Source organism: Egretta garzetta, unplaced genomic scaffold, assembly GCF_000687185.1.
Source record: "Egretta garzetta isolate BGI_Z169 unplaced genomic scaffold, ASM68718v1 scaffold370, whole genome shotgun sequence".
Classification (NCBI taxonomy): domain Eukaryota; kingdom Metazoa; phylum Chordata; class Aves; order Pelecaniformes; family Ardeidae; genus Egretta; species Egretta garzetta.
Genome location: NW_009258292.1, coordinates 451,603 through 467,437, shown reverse-complemented (window position 1 = coordinate 467,437; position 15,835 = coordinate 451,603). Strand labels below are relative to the sequence as shown.

Genomic DNA, 15,835 nt, shown 5'->3' with positions numbered 1-15,835 from the left:
GCCCCATTTAATCATGACACAGGCAGTAGAAACACAACCTACAACTTCAGGGAATGCCTACTTTATCACCATAACTTACTTCTCAATCTGAAAAGCAGCACAAATACAGGAAGACATCTCACTTTTTAAGAGCATTTCTACTGTCCATGCTTATCATATCAGGATACTGTTTAATGGTAACATTTATACTGTAAATATATAGACAGCACAGTGGGCACACCACCTACATTAGGCACCTAACCTGGGATTCCCTTAGATTCCCTCCATAACTAGTAGAGAGAAGGAACTCTACTTCCAGAAACCAAGTCAGATTAGGCACTTAACATAGATTCTTCCACAGAACTATTCAAATCGCTCAACTGAGGCTCCTGCTCTGACTCATCCTGGAAATGTTTCCTTCCTTCATACAGAGTCTATGGAAAGAGAGGTAAGTTAAAGTGAAGTGCCAACAAGGAATTCAGATGAATTCCCCACAATGCTGCAAGTGTTGTACGGGAAAAGGCATTACAGAAAAGCCGTTTCTGTTCTCAAAACATTCTTTCAATCAAAATTTATGTTTGCAAGAGAATGTTTTGATGAAACAAACCTTTGAACAAATCTGTCTGCTGAAACCTCTGTGTGCATACATGTGCATGCATGTATGCATGCACACCACACGTGTGTATGTGTAGAGCTTGCTGGAAGGGATGGGGAACGCTCTTGAACATCACTGCAACTTGACATACGCCAGTCTGTTCAAAATGCTGCTGTCCCTTTGACATCAGTAGCAAGAAACGGGCACTTCAAAAGCATGTGTTCATCCAAACCAGAGGTCTAAAACAGACCAGATGAAGCAAACCTCAGAAGTGCATGATTATCTCCATTCACTAAGGCACAGTTTAAGATGACTAGTTCTGATGTATTCACCTATGCTGGAAACAGGAAAAACAGCCACAGAAGATGCTATACTACAGTTGCAGAGAACTACAAGAGTCCTACCATGTCCACTGGCCAAGTAACTGTCAGGATCCAAGGATAGGCCACGAATTTCTTGTACTGCAGTCCAGTTTCCTGTAATGCATGAGACACAATTTTAAAAGCTTTTTGATGAAACAGCACAGTTAATTCAAAAAGGCAAAAGCATCACAAACCATGCATCATGTTTAAAAGGCTATTAAAACTTAAGACAATTTGTATTACAGATGGCTCATGCAATCCAATGAGTTAAACAAACTTATTTCTTCTCATCTCTGTAGTTTTTATTTATAATCAATGATAGAAGAAAAACACACTTTTATATAGAACCTGAGTTTTCTTGCTACAAGTAAAAGACAACTTGTTTTTAGAATTTATAAGCAAACATAGACAAGGTGTAATCCCCATTACTAATTCTAAGATTACGGCTCCTCAGCAAGTCTAAGTATATATCCCTTTCCAACATTTAGTAACTAGGTACCGTAAACCATCCAAACTCTAGAAAACCATTCTGAGCTTTTCAATTTAGAGATGTTTTCAGCACTAGTGTGACTTGATTCCGATACTTTTCTCAACTCTGAAATTATTCCAAGACAAAATACATGAAATCTACAGTTCTTTATCAGACCCAGTGAAGCACAACAAGTATTTCTATCCCCATCTGGCTGTACAGTTATGCATCAAACTTAACTCTTCCACTACTAAACATTTCAGGAACAAAATGGGAGAGGGAAGGAAACCTACAAAAGAACGAAGAACTGCAAGAAATAAAATGCCATGTACAGGGAGAAAAGCAGAAGAGATAAACAGAATAGTTTAAGAAAGAGGGAAAACAAAAAGCAGTGGTCCTAAAGACAAGCCTGTCTCCCCACTTGAGGAATACCGCAGCCCACAAAGAGGAAATAAATGCCTCGATGACCATATTAGAGCCATCCTCTGCTTCCAATGCCAGTGCAAGTTTTCACAGAATCACAGAAAGACTGAAACTGAGAGGGACTCCTTGAAATCATCTGATCCAACCCCACCTGCTCAAGCAGGGTCAGCCAGGGCAGGCTGCCCAGTGCCATGCGTGACCAGTACTCCCTGCTCCCAGCCCCTGGTAATGTGGTTAGCATAACTAACACCATTTTATGAGGCAAGCAGCCATTCTCTGTGACCAAGCAAGTCACGTATTCATTCCCTTTCCCTCATTATCAGGCCCTGAAGGTCCTGTGAAGCAAGCGGACAAACCAAACAGATTTCTTCTTCCCTTCCCTACTGGCCTCAAGGTTCCCGAGTGCCAGGCCGATTACTCCCTTCCTTCCCGGCCTTGAAGGTCCCAGGCACCCAGCCAGCCAGGTGCTGATGATGATCCCATCACAGAATAGGGAAGCATCACCGCACTCAGGGCACTGGCCATAAAATCAAGGACTAAGTGGGGAACTTTGACCAGAGCTGCTGCTGGACAGTGAGATCTGTGACACCCCCCTGCCAAGTGGCAGGGACACCTCCACCATCACCTGCTTCCTCCAAGGATTGAGTGAATGACTCTTATTCTTTTACAAGCTTTTCAAGTCTAGATTATGATTGTTATATTGATACAGCAAACTGCGTATTAAGATTTGATCTGATCTGCAGAGATGAGAAATTATAAGTTAAATTGTATTACAAATTCTGTATTACTTCAGTGATTAGAAAACGTAAGTTAAGTTGTATTATAAATTCTGTATTATGCTACTATATTGGTCCTGCTTGTAGAAATTTTATGCCATTCTAATTATAAATTCTGTGCTATACTAATCATAATATCCTGTTAAGAAAATAAAACTTTAATTGTAACTACAATTAGTGCTGTCCCCATTCTGCCAAGGATCCCTAAAAGAACCTGTCTGTCCCCTCAGTGTTGGGTGACACCATGTGCAGTCAGCTGTGTAATATCTTCACAGCTGGAGACTGCACAACCTCTCTAGGCAACACACACACCCAGAATCGCAAGGGTTGGAAGGGACCTCAGGAGATCATCTAGTCCAACCCCCCGCCTGTTCCACTGTATGGCCACCCGCACAGTAAAACTGTTGTCTTATGTTCAGGTGAAATTTCATGCATTTGAGTTTGTATCCACTGCCCATCTTGGCTTGCCTTTCTGCTCACTGTCTCACTGAATCTGGCTTCCTCTTCCTCCTTCTGTCCCAGTGAGTATTTTGACACATGGATGAGGTCCCTCTGAGCCACCTTCTTTCTAGACTGAACAGGCTCAACTCTCTCAAGCCTCTCCTCATATGAAATATCATTAACCACCTTTGTGGCCCTTTGCTGGACGCACTCCAGTAAATCCATCTCTCTCTTGTATTGGAAAGCCCAGAATTTGACTCAGCACTCCAGATGTGATCTCACTAGTATGAGCAGAGAGGAAGGATCACCTCCCATGACCTGCTGGCAATGCTCTGCCTAATGCAGCCCAGGAGGTTGTTGGTCTTCTTTGCTGAGAAGGTGCATTGGTGGCTCGTATTCATATTGTCATCCACAAGGACACCAAGATCATACTCTGCAGAGCTGCTTTCCATACTTGTGCATGGGGTTATTCCTCCCCAGGTTCATGGGGTTTCCTGTTGTAGAACTTCATGAGGCCCATCTCTGCCCAACTCTCCAGTCTGTTGAGGTTCCTCTGAACAGCAGAACAACCACCTGGTCTAGCAGATACTCCTCCCAGTTCTGTATCATCTGCAAACTTGCTAAGAGTACGCACTCTGCCCTATTGTCCAGGTCTCCATATGGACATTGAGCCATTTACCACCACCCTCTGGATGCGACCACGCAACCAATTCCTCATCCACTGAACAGTCCATCCATCAAATCCATCTCTCTCCAATTTAGATAGAAGGATGTTGTGAGGGGCCCATGTCAAAGGCCTTACAGAAGTCCAGATAGATGACATCCGTAGTTCTCCCCTTGTCCACTGATGCAGTCACTCCATCATAGAAAGCCACTAGGTTGGTCAGGCAGGACTTGCCCTTGGTGAAACCATGCTGGCTGTCTTGAATCGCCTCCCTGTGCCTTAGCATAGCTTCTAGGAGAATCTGTTCCATGATCTTCCCGGGCACAGGGGTGAGGCTGACAGGTCGGTAGTTCCCAGGGTCCTCCTTTTGGCTCTTTTTAAAAACGGGCACAATCTTTCCCTTTTTCCCAGTCACCAGGGACTTCACCTGCCTGCCATGACTTTTCAAATACCATGGAGAGTGGCTTGGTAATTACATCAGCCAATTCCCTCAGGACTCTCAGATGCATCTCTGTTAGGATCCATTTTTTTTTTTTTTTGGATGAGAAGGCAGCCCCCTTGCTTTCTAGCCAACCACAGACAAGTCTGGGAGGCTAGGGGCAGCTAAACCAACCTCTGGTTTCAGATTCCATCCCTTTGAGCAAGATTAAGACACAAACGAGGTCAGATGTCCTAAGTTTACCCGTTTATGAACTCTTTGGGGGAAAGAGAGAAAACAGTGATAGGAGAGGAAGGAAGGAAGGAAAGATAGGAAATCATGTGAGACGTCCGGATAGAAGAGCACAGTCAGTCACCACCATGGATCCGCGACGTCACAGGGGTCCGTGCTTCTAGAGTCTGCAGTGATCTTTGCTGATCACACCCCCAATCTTCGGTGATCACACATGGAGTCTTCGGTGGTCTCTCCCACACACTGCAGCCTTTTTTATACAGCACAGTCCAACACATGCACATATGTTTCACATGCTTTACTTTTGGCGGGCTCTGTTCGCGTGCTTTCTTGTTGCTGGGCAGGGGCAGGGTTCTGCTGGCAGGCTTTAAGTGGCAGCAAACTGCAAGCCTTGGTGGGCAGGTGGCCCCACCTGGGTGTCCGCTGCTTCATCAAGCCTGCAAGCCGCCTTGCCTGCGGCAAAGCTGATCTTCACACATCACCACACAAAGGAGCAAGCTTTGAGACAGTTAGCTGGCTATTCAGCCTCCCACAATCTGGTCAGGTCCCATAGACTTACGTAAATTCAAGTTCCTCAGGTGGAGATGAACATGATTCTCTCTTACAGTAGGAGGGATTTTACTCCCCCAGTCCTGTCTTGCAGTCCATCCACTTGAGGTGTGGGGAGAGGTTGCCAGTGAAGACCTCAGCAAAAAAGTTGAGTACCTCAGCCTTCTCCTGTTGTTACCAGTTTGCCAGTCATGTTCATCGGGGTGGGTACACTTTCTTTGACTTTGCTTTTCTGGCTGACTTACCTGTAGAAGCCCTTCTTTTGATTCTTTGTGTCCCTTTTTTTTCCCATCAGTAAAATGTTTCACTAGATTAGCATGTCAAAATACTGCCCCAAAACCAAAGTTTCTTTGTTTTTATAGCATGCCGAATATAGCTTCTAAGGTAACTGTAGAACCTTTTTTTTTTGCCCACCAGAACAGGTGAAAAGGTTGCAGAGCTGTAACACATCCAGGCTGATGATAGCAATAATCACATCTTTGAACCTTCCAGAGTGGCAATCCTGTCGTGAGTGCTATTCAGGGCTAATTTTGTTGGGAAAAAAGTGCTAGATAACTAATTCATATGGCCAGACACATATCGGATCATTTCTGTCAAAAATTAGCCCGAGTGCTACTACACTTCTAAAATGAAGAAAACCATGTTGGCAAATTCATCCTCTGTGGGAATTTCTACAGCAGCTGGTCTTTGAGAGATGCTCAATTAAAGCAAGGCTGGTGGCTGCTGCTTGACAAATCAATTCAGAGGTGGAAAATACACAAAAAAGCACAGAAGCAACTGTGAGAGCGCTGCAGAAAATTTGATGTTCGGCATAATTAGCCAAGGAACAGTCAAATAGAGAAACAGTATTGTAAAGCTATGCATTTTTCTTAACAAACCTCAAGAAATGAGATATTCACTATTGTTTTGACAATTATCTAAAAATCAGAAATGCATTCTTATTCTTTCATATGACATAATACAGTTATAAAAATTCATATTGTCACTAAAACAGAAGGAAAAGATTCAAATAACTATATCAGCTAAAAAATATCTTTGAATTAGCTCATCAGTAATCAACAATAGTATTTTTAAAAGGACCTATCAACCAAATGCCAAAGGAACCATTTACCTGCTGCAATGACAGGTTATATTTGCCTCTCTAAAGTCACTATCAAAAGAACTCTTAAGAGAAGGTTAGGTAGCCCTAATAAAACTCTGCAAATAAAAGTGACTTACAAAAAAAAAAAAAATTCTGCTGCTGCTAAAATGGGTCATTACAACACCAAATTTCTCTTGTGAAAAACAGGATTATCTTCCTAAATTAAGAAAATGGGACAAAGCTCCTGATAAGTACCAGGAACTCTGTCCAGGTTGGCTATTAAGGTAGAGCCTATTGTTTATATAAAAAAGGCATGACAAAGTCAAAGCTGTGCCTACCTCATCAAAGGTCTCTGTCATTTTTCGCATGACATCCTTCTTGTGCAAACTTTGAAACATCTCTGCTGTTACCATGCCTAGAAAAGTAACGTTTTAAAAAGAAGAATTACCAATGACTATATTACATTCATTCAAGTCCAAACCACAGTAAGGACTTCATTTTAAATTTAGAAACACCAAGAAAGGGAGACTGTGTTTTATCTCTGTTTAGACTGGTACAGGCAACATATATATAAGAAGACACATAAATTCATTTATAGTAGAAAATACTGATGAACCAAAACTGAAATTCATGTTAGAGAAATCTGTCCTGTGCTGTCTGGCATGGCTATTTTCTGTGTCCATTCATTTACTCCAAGGATTTACGAAAATTTTGCTCACAGCTAGTCAAAGACCCCAAAACATTTCCCGTAAGAGAAAGCATATTAGTCGACAACCTGGAAAAAAATTGAAGTGTAAAAGGTACATTCTAGCTGCTTAAATACACTCAAAAGTTTCAAACTAACAGAATAGTCGTCTTAAACTCTTGCTTGCCATCCTGAAGTATTTCGCTAGCATACTGTCCCCTGTCCTAGGTTTCATCTGGGATAGAGTTAATTTTCTTCATAGGAGCTGGTATAGTGCTGTGTTTTGGATTTAGTACTAGAAGAATGTTAATAACACACTGATGTTTTTAGTTGTTGCTAAGCAGTGCTTAGACTACTCAAGGACTTTTCAGCTTCTCCTGCTTCGCCAGGTGCGTAACAAGCTGGGAGGGAGCACAGCCAGGACAGCTAACCCAAACTGACCAACGAGCTGTTCCATACCATCTAACATCATGCCTGGGGGGAGTTGGTCACAGGGGGAAGAGCCATCGCTGCTCTGGACCGGCTGGGCATCGGTCAGCGGGTGGTGAGCAATTGCATTGTTCATCACTTGTTTTGTATATTCTGTATATTCTCTGACCATTATCATTATTACTATTGTTATCCTTTTCTCTTATTGAACTGCCTCTATCTCAACCCATGGGTCTTACTTTTTTCCTGATTCTCTCCCCCATCCCACTGAGGGACTGTCCTAGGTTTCATCTGGGATAGAGTTAATTTTCTTCATAGGAGCTGGTATAGTGCTGTGTTTTGGATTTAGTACTAGAAGAATGTTAATAACACACTGATGTTTTTAGTTGTTGCTAAGCAGTGCTTAGACTACTCAAGGACTTTTCAGCTTCTCCTGCTTCGCCAGGTGCGTAACAAGCTGGGAGGGAGCACAGCCAGGACAGCTAACCCAAACTGACCAACGAGCTGTTCCATACCATCTAACATCATGCCTGGGGGGAGTTGGTCACAGGGGGAAGAGCCATCGCTGCTCTGGACCGGCTGGGCATCGGTCAGCGGGTGGTGAGCAATTGCATTGTTCATCACTTGTTTTGTATATTCTGTATATTCTCTGACCATTATCATTATTACTATTGTTATCCTTTTCTCTTATTGAACTGCCTCTATCTCAACCCATGGGTCTTACTTTTTTCCTGATTCTCTCCCCCATCCCACTGAGGGAGGGGGGGAGTGAGCAAGCAGCTGCGTGGTGCTTCATTGCCAGCCAGGTTAAACCATGACATCCCCAGAAGTCACTGTGTCTCAATGTTTGTTATGAAATACACAGCTTCACAACCCTCTGGTAAAAGTGACCACAATGAGGCAAGAGATTGCTTTCCTAGCCACCAACACAGGGAACTTCATTTGCTGTTTATTTTCAAACAAAGATACCAACAAAACAAAAGATACTAGGAAATTACAAAACAAATGGCAACTGAAACACTGGATTTTAATTAGAACGGTCATCAAAACCATCTCCTCTATGTGGGGATTCTGCAAAGCAACATGACACGCCACTTCAGGAACCTGACCTTGCAAACCATGTTCAGATACAACTCTTGAGAGTTGGTACGCTGTAAACACAGATCCAAAGAATGTAACCAGCAACATTCTTTACTATTAGTCCTGCCCATCTGGAGTTTGTCTTACCAAACAGTACAGATTATAAGTACATGATTTACTGGAGAGAAAAATTCCATTTTAGAAAGCACACTTCAGACTGCTCTCACCCACAGAAAATGGAAAGGGGTACTAAGAGGGTAAATTACCTTGACAGCCTGAGCATTGAATGAAGAAGTTGATCAGATCTAGAAGTGCCACGTTCCTGTCTTGTTTATAAGCTTCAACCCAGTCATCTACTACAGACTAGAACAGATTAAAGAAACTCATTAGTCGGGGGCTGAACATGGCATGCCACACTCCACTGAGGACATCCATAATAAAGACAGAAACTAACATCGTTCCATCTCCATTAAATTATAAAAATGAGAATAAATTCCACAGCATTTCTAATAGCACATGCAAAAGACTCCTTCCAGGCAAAATGAAGTCTTGAAATGCTCATTCACAAGTTCTGCTCTAGGCAATGTTGCCATTCACAGATGCTTTGCTCCCTCTTAACAGGGAAAACAACCACAGCTTTAATAAATTTAACATACAAACCCAAAACTTCCTCCTGATTTCTTGCCAGCACTGAGGTAAGAGTTTCATTTAAAAAAAAAAAAAAAAACAAAACTAACCAACAAACACTACCCACATTTAACCTCTGCACCATCTAATAATTAATATTAAATTAATCATAGAATCATAGAATCATAGAATGTTTAGGGTTGGAAGGGACCACTAGTGGTCATCTAGTCCAACCCCCCTGCAGTGAGCAGGGACACTGCTAACTAGATCAGGTTGCTCAGAGCCCCATCCAACCTGGCCTTGAATGTTCCCAGCAATTGTCCCTGGGAGTTCTCTACTTCTCCTCTAGCACACGGTTTGTGCAGAAGGCTGAAACAGTTCACATACTACACTTAAGCTAAAAAAGAACTCTAAATTTCATTTCTAGGGCAGTACAATCTACATTCTGTAGGCAACACAGGCCTGCTGGGACAAGCCATCCAGGCTTCAACCCACCTGTAGTGCCACACAGGTCTAATGAATTCTAGCAGCAGCAGCAGCCTGGACTCAAGCTGCTGCCTTTCCAAACCCTTCACATCGTGCCTTGCACAGCAGAAGCTGAGCTCCTCAGGGAGCTCTACTGAAGTTAACACAGCTGTAGCATGGCAAGAGTCCATCCACACAAACATCTTGGGAAACCTATGTTCTCGCATCCAAAATATAAATGTACTTTTCATGTGTGCATGCACACACTTTGCTTACAGACACTACATACTGGAGACATATGTATAACCTCGTATAAAAATATTTGGGGCTCCAGATTGTAATCTTTCACACATATATACAAATGTAATATACACATATGCTCACAGAGTACAGAGAGGTGGGCTTCCTCACACTGAAGAAGGTTGCTAGCTATATAGATGCCCGGGGAACCTGACTATCATTCACACTGCTGTCAAATTGCATTGGAATGGAAGTAAAAGAAAAAAACACAAAGGTAAGCTCCCAGAAAAAAAAAAAAACAAAACCCAAACAACCTGATTTTCAGAATCCTGAACAACTGAAATTTTCTACTGATGAACCTTTTCTGTATTTTTTAAAATAATTCTCTTTTCATATGTTCAGACAATGCTTAGGGCAGACTGGTTTAGGTACATATTTCCTTCTTCTTTTTAAATAACTAACAGCTACTTTTTCACTAATTTCTTGAAGATGCATTCTTTTCAAGAGCCACGCTCATAACAGTTTTTCAGTCAAACATGTTTTGTTCCCCACCTATCCCAAAACAGAACAAAATTTCAGTGCTCCAGAGTATAAATAACTGAAATGACCACAGTTTATCCACCTTCCCTCCACCAGCTCCTATCAGAATCCAGAGCTAGAAATACCTGCATGGCCTGCTTCCCCATGCTAACCACTTCAAACAACGTAACTGCCTCAACCACTTCGCCATTCTGCAGCTGGCTCACTCTCCTGCTACTGGAAGAATTTCTCCTTCTGTTTTCACACTGTTCTCGGACCTTCCGTTTCTCTCTCTGAAACGAGCCAAGCAAAGAAAGTATGTGAGAACACGCAACAGCCATTCACAGATACATGAATTATCCGCTAATAACAAGTTTATTTTACTCTCATTGTAATGATTTCCTCAGGCTGCTAACTTTTAAGCTTCAAGGACGCTGATAAAGCCTTATCAAACATGACCATACTAGAAGGGGATGAAAGAAAGGATTTACCAGTTTGACTTTTTTCTAAACAGTGAGTCATAAGCATAGGAAGGTTAACAGGAAAGAAGGTTCTGAACAGCTGTGTACTACCCAGAAGGCGTTTTTCAGTGACAGCTGTAATTTCTGAAGAACAGACGGCAAGCACAGAAGCTCTTGTGCATCTTTTCACTCACAGGGTAAACACACAACCTGCAAATTAACATCAGCTGCACACAATGCACAGCTAATGAAGAACGCACACTGAAGTGACTGACTGTTCAAAAGCCAGCATTGAGGCTCTGATGCCAATGGAATATGGGGGTCAAGTTGTACCCAGTGACTAGATTTTAGATGCACTGCGATTGTTTTATATAACACTCAGTTTTGTAATAATTGTATGAGAAAGAAAATAAATTCCCTAATAAAAAAAAATTTTTTTAAATGTAAAAATCAACTTACTGGTGTTTTCAGGTTGCCATTTCTCACACAGCTGCGGTTCTGCACAGCAGACTCGGGCACAGTCTCATCATGGACAGCATTCTCTCTGAAGTGTAACAAACACATTGAAGGGGTTAGCAGTGAGAACACAGAACTACGCACTTCAGTACAAACAACAGAAGAAAATAAAAGCATGTATCTGTATGGTAATATTTTTAATTAATCGTTTGGAAGTTACATCATTTTCTTACTAAAATCCAAACAGCTAACTTTAAGAGTACAACAGAAATTTGGAGCCTTTTTCAAATCGTTGGCTTTCCTGTAAGACATACAGATAATTAGAAAACTAGCAAAACTATCAAAGATATCAAGGAAGTAGAAAGTGAGTAAATGAAGTGGAAAGCTGATGTTGACTGAGGGCAGTCTTTGTTGATTTAAGAGCTTTGCACCATGAATCAGTAACACAAGCATGCGTTCACTTCATGGGTGCTCTACACAAAGCAAGGTAATAACATTTGATAGGTCTACAATTTAAAATGAGAGGAAGAAACTGTTTTACTTTGTCTATAAAACATGCTGAAGAAAAAAGACACATAAGAAATTTCATTTGCAGGTCATTGTTAATATGTTGGAGGAACAATTTTATAAAAAAATATGCACCTTCTAGGAGATCTGAAGCCATACATTTATCTGCAATGAAATCATGCCACTGTTCATCACTCCCAATGCTAACAATATGCTTTGCCAAAGGTCATGTCTGAGCAGATGAGCTGGATCCCACTTGTGCAGCAGGTCCAGTACTGGTAGCTGGCTGCTATGGCCTCCTTTTAAACTACGGTGGCCAGGACACGAAGCCAGTTGACTTGTACTATAAGAAGGCACAAAACCAAAGTAAATATGAAAGTGTACAGTACTTTCATTTTCGTGATACTGCTGCAGCAAGAGAGTGTACTAACACAAGTGGCCACAAAGAAAAAAAAACAGTGTATTACACTCTCAGATATAGTCAACTGTCCAATATCCAGTGTTGGCGAACCCAGATGGAGAGTTAACTGTGCTATGGATGCAGAGCCAGCTCGGCTCCAGATGGGTCTATCAATGCCAGATAAGCACTGTTGTTGTTCTTCCCAAGACTGTTTTGGCCAGACATTGCCTCTGCAAAGCAAATCCTGAGGCTGAATAGCATCAACTGCAGGACCGAAGTCATGATGTTATTTCATTAGTGAGAGCACACAGAAGTTTTTATTTAAACACATCTCTGTTTACTCTTTGAATCTATTGAGGCACTTCACTGTAAGTGGTATAGAATTAAGGCTTCCAAAGACTCCTACAAAAATTCTATATAAAATTGTATTAAAATATATCAAATTTCTAAGTATAATTATGCAAATTCTTAGCTTCCCTACAGAGAAAAGTCCCATGAAAGTTAAATTCAATGAACGTCTTGTTCAAAACGTGCCACGGTGTTTGACAGATGGAAGCCAAGAAAGTAATTCAGGATGAACCAAACCTTACATCAGTTGTCTGGACTTCTGCGTGTTACAGAAAAGAGAAGGGATGAACTATAGTTCACAACTGAGTCAGCACGCTATAAGCAATAGTTTGCAAAAGTTTTCAAATATTTTGATTAGTAATTGCGAGACAGAGAGATTAAGTATCTCAAGCACCACCAGAGACTTCCCAGTTGAAAAGAACAAGCAGCAAGAGATAGCAGTATGTATTGCACCTCTGATGCCAGTTAGCTCTTCCCAGAAGCTTCTACCGAGCACAAATAAACAAAAAGAATCCAAACCTGTTTGTCAAGGAGTTGCTTCTGTGTGACTAAATCCTTTCACTCTTGATTTCAAAGCAGAATGCAACATTATGGGGCTGGACTAACATGTTCTTACTTGCACTGTTGTAGAACTACAACTCAGATGCCAGCCAACATCATGGTCGCATGTCTTACCTGTTTCTGCATTATACCTCAACATAATGCTCAAAGCACCCACAAGCAATTTTCCTGAATTGTTTGCAGGTACTATTTAGCAACTCATTCCATTCCATAATGAAAATAAATGTATTTCATTTGATTATAGCAACTATAATTGAGTCCAAGTTGAATTAAAACATTTAAATAGCAAAAAAAATGAGAACTGCTGCAGGACAGTTTAGTCAAGCACTTGTCTGATCACATACTGCTTTTAATATCTCTGTCTGAAATATACTTCTTTGAAGCTGTAACTCATGTGTCTCTTTCCCAAGAACATCCTGAAGGCTGGCGCTACAGACAGCATCCACTGGCCCTGTGCTACTTACTTTTTCAGCTTATGCCAGGCAAAACACACCTGTAGCAAAAGGGGCTCAACAAAGTAAGTGATTGCCTGGTATATGGAACAGCATGCTTACCAAAGCTCAGCAAAACCTGCAAGAATGAGAAGACCGTTGATCTACAGCTTCCTCACGTTGGGCTAACAACATTGAGTAAAACAGTACCTCTGTGATGAAACCAGTTAGAGTAACTTTCACACATGCGCTAAACATCCGTCTTAAACACTCAACAAACATAACTATGCACTAATATTAAAAAGCCATTTCATTCCTGAGCTGTTTCGAGTTATCAGTCCACCACAGCACATAGCAATGCCACAGGCAGCACCATGCTACAACAGACAACCTACACAGAAGTAGAGGCTTTTTTAAATCCAGATATTGCCAAGACTCATGTTTCTCCTTTCTCTTCTTTCTTCTTCTTTTAATACTGCTGTTTCCAGTAAGGCTATTCATAAGGCAGGTACTTAAACATTTGCAGGAACCAGAGCAGAACCTAGAAACTGAACCCCACAAAACCACTTAGAAATTAAATGCGATATTTTAATGGAGTTTTATTTGCACAACTAAGTTTCCGTTGAAGAAACTGTTAAAAGAATTAAGACATCCTCTTACGTTCTACAGCAAAATAGGAACCACTGTACCTACCTGAGGATGACATGTGATCGCTTCTGCAGCGATCCTTACACGTAACTCCATTTAACGTCTTTTCAACTATAGGAGTGCAACAGTAGGTTTGACAAATTTTGAACTAGAGTTTGTTGGTTTTTTTCTTCCTCTCTGTTAGTCTACAGCATACCAAGCATTTCTGCATACCTAAATTCACTGCCTCATGCACTGGTAAGAAACAGTGCTCAGCGATTTACTTTGTTTCCGTCAGCAATCAGTAAGAAAGCATAGGCAGAATTCCATTCCTATCTCATCTTAATTTTCGCCTTTATACCGTGTTACATATGGCTCATAGACTCATTTTTAGCTCACATTCCTGCCACACTATGGTCCTTTCACTAGCACTTGAAGTATTACGGATAAGACAAAAAAACTTTAAGTAGGAAGGAAGCAAAATCCTTCATCTAGTCCTCAAACACAATACTATTGTGAGAATTTCTGAATTCAGTTTGCTCATCTTAATAAACATATAGAGCAGATTTAGACACTCACACTTAAAAATAAAGGTACCTCTTTAACAAACAGATAACATGTTCCTTTTACACAGCCAAAGGAATAACTAATCCATGTTACTGGAAGAATCCTACCTGCAGATTTTTAAAATTACAAATTTCAATACAACTGCTTCATCTTTTCAAAGCAACATAAGAAGCTCAGCTAAACAATTGCCAGGTGCCTTCCTGACACTTCTGAAACTATGAAACTGGCTTCAGATGAAACATACTGGAAAGGACATATGGGAAGCTATATTAATCGTCATCACGGGCTACAAGGAATACATCTCTCAGCTTTCGTTAGAGCTTAATGAAGCAAAAGACCTGAAGCAGACTTGCTCAGAAGGCGACAGGATCAGCAAAGAGCAAAAAGGCTGCAACGAGTTCAAAGCATGCAACACTGGACATCTAAGAAGCTTCGCTCTTTGAAACGAGACAAGATATGCCCAATATTTTAACTTTACCTTTATTTCTATCTGCTCTAGCAGAAGTAGAGCATCTAAATACTATTCTCTGAACAATTATATGAACACATTTGGCTTACAGACCATCTCAACTGATGACTGAAAAAATACATTATGAAAGGGAGGAGACTTGATGTATCCCTGATAAAAACAGCTACAGAGAAGCAATGCCCCCTTCAATGCCAACAGGGAGACTACAGATTACTTAGCACTCTTCCCCTTAGCATCCCCAAATTCACCACTGAAGTGAACACATGCCTTGGCTATGAATCTGCCCATTATTTTTTTTTTTTTCAAAGTAAAAAGTAGGTTCATTTGCACTGTAGTGAATAAAGCACGGAAAGGCTTGCAAGGCCAAGGTCCCTGTCAATCAGCATAAAACACTACATTAAAAAGACGCTAAACAATACATAAAAGAGAATAAAACAGAGACATTAGTAACAAGACATAGTGCACAGCAAATCCCTTTTTACTTCCCTCCCACCCAAAACGACGCATTGTCGGCTGCCCCGCCATCCACCAGGCACAAATTCAAGGGATGGAAAATTTACCAACAAATTTGATAAGACAGGTCTTCTTACTTTTGGCTGGGAAGGCTACCGGCTGCGTTGGGCTCGGCTATCATTTCCGCTACATTATTTCAGCGGCGCAGACAGCAAGCTAAGACGACCAGCACCGCTTCTGAGGAAACTTCACCAAGATCGGTAGCGTCAAAAACTTAACAAAGCTTTGGCTCTTGCGGGCGAAACAGCAGCCAAAAACTGTCTAGAAAAGGAAACAAAGAGAGTTAACAGTAGGCAGCTCCCTTAACACCCCGTCAGGGAATCCCCCGCAAAACCAGGTCGCAGAAAAGGGGTGCAACTTCGAGCGAGAAATTAATTCAAAGAGGAGAATTCGGAGGCGGGGTCGCCGCACCCGGCAGGAGCCCCGACGAGGCAGCGCCTA

General features: G+C 41.4%; 1 protein-coding gene across 1 annotated transcript in view; it reads right to left on the bottom strand.

Annotated features, from left to right (window-relative positions):
* The window catches only part of LOC104125096 (cohesin subunit SA-2-like), a 61,607-nt gene extending 45,956 nt beyond the window's left edge, over positions 1 to 15,651 (bottom strand). Inside the window, 6 exon segments of the mRNA XM_035892966.1 lie at positions 979 to 1,050; positions 6,348 to 6,424; positions 8,470 to 8,566; positions 10,201 to 10,347; positions 10,975 to 11,059; positions 15,472 to 15,651. Of these exon segments, the coding sequence (XP_035748859.1) occupies positions 979 to 1,050; positions 6,348 to 6,424; positions 8,470 to 8,566; positions 10,201 to 10,347; positions 10,975 to 11,059; positions 15,472 to 15,515 (522 nt within the window). The 5' untranslated portion in view covers positions 15,516 to 15,651.
* Between the last annotated feature and the right edge of the window lie 184 nt (positions 15,652 to 15,835).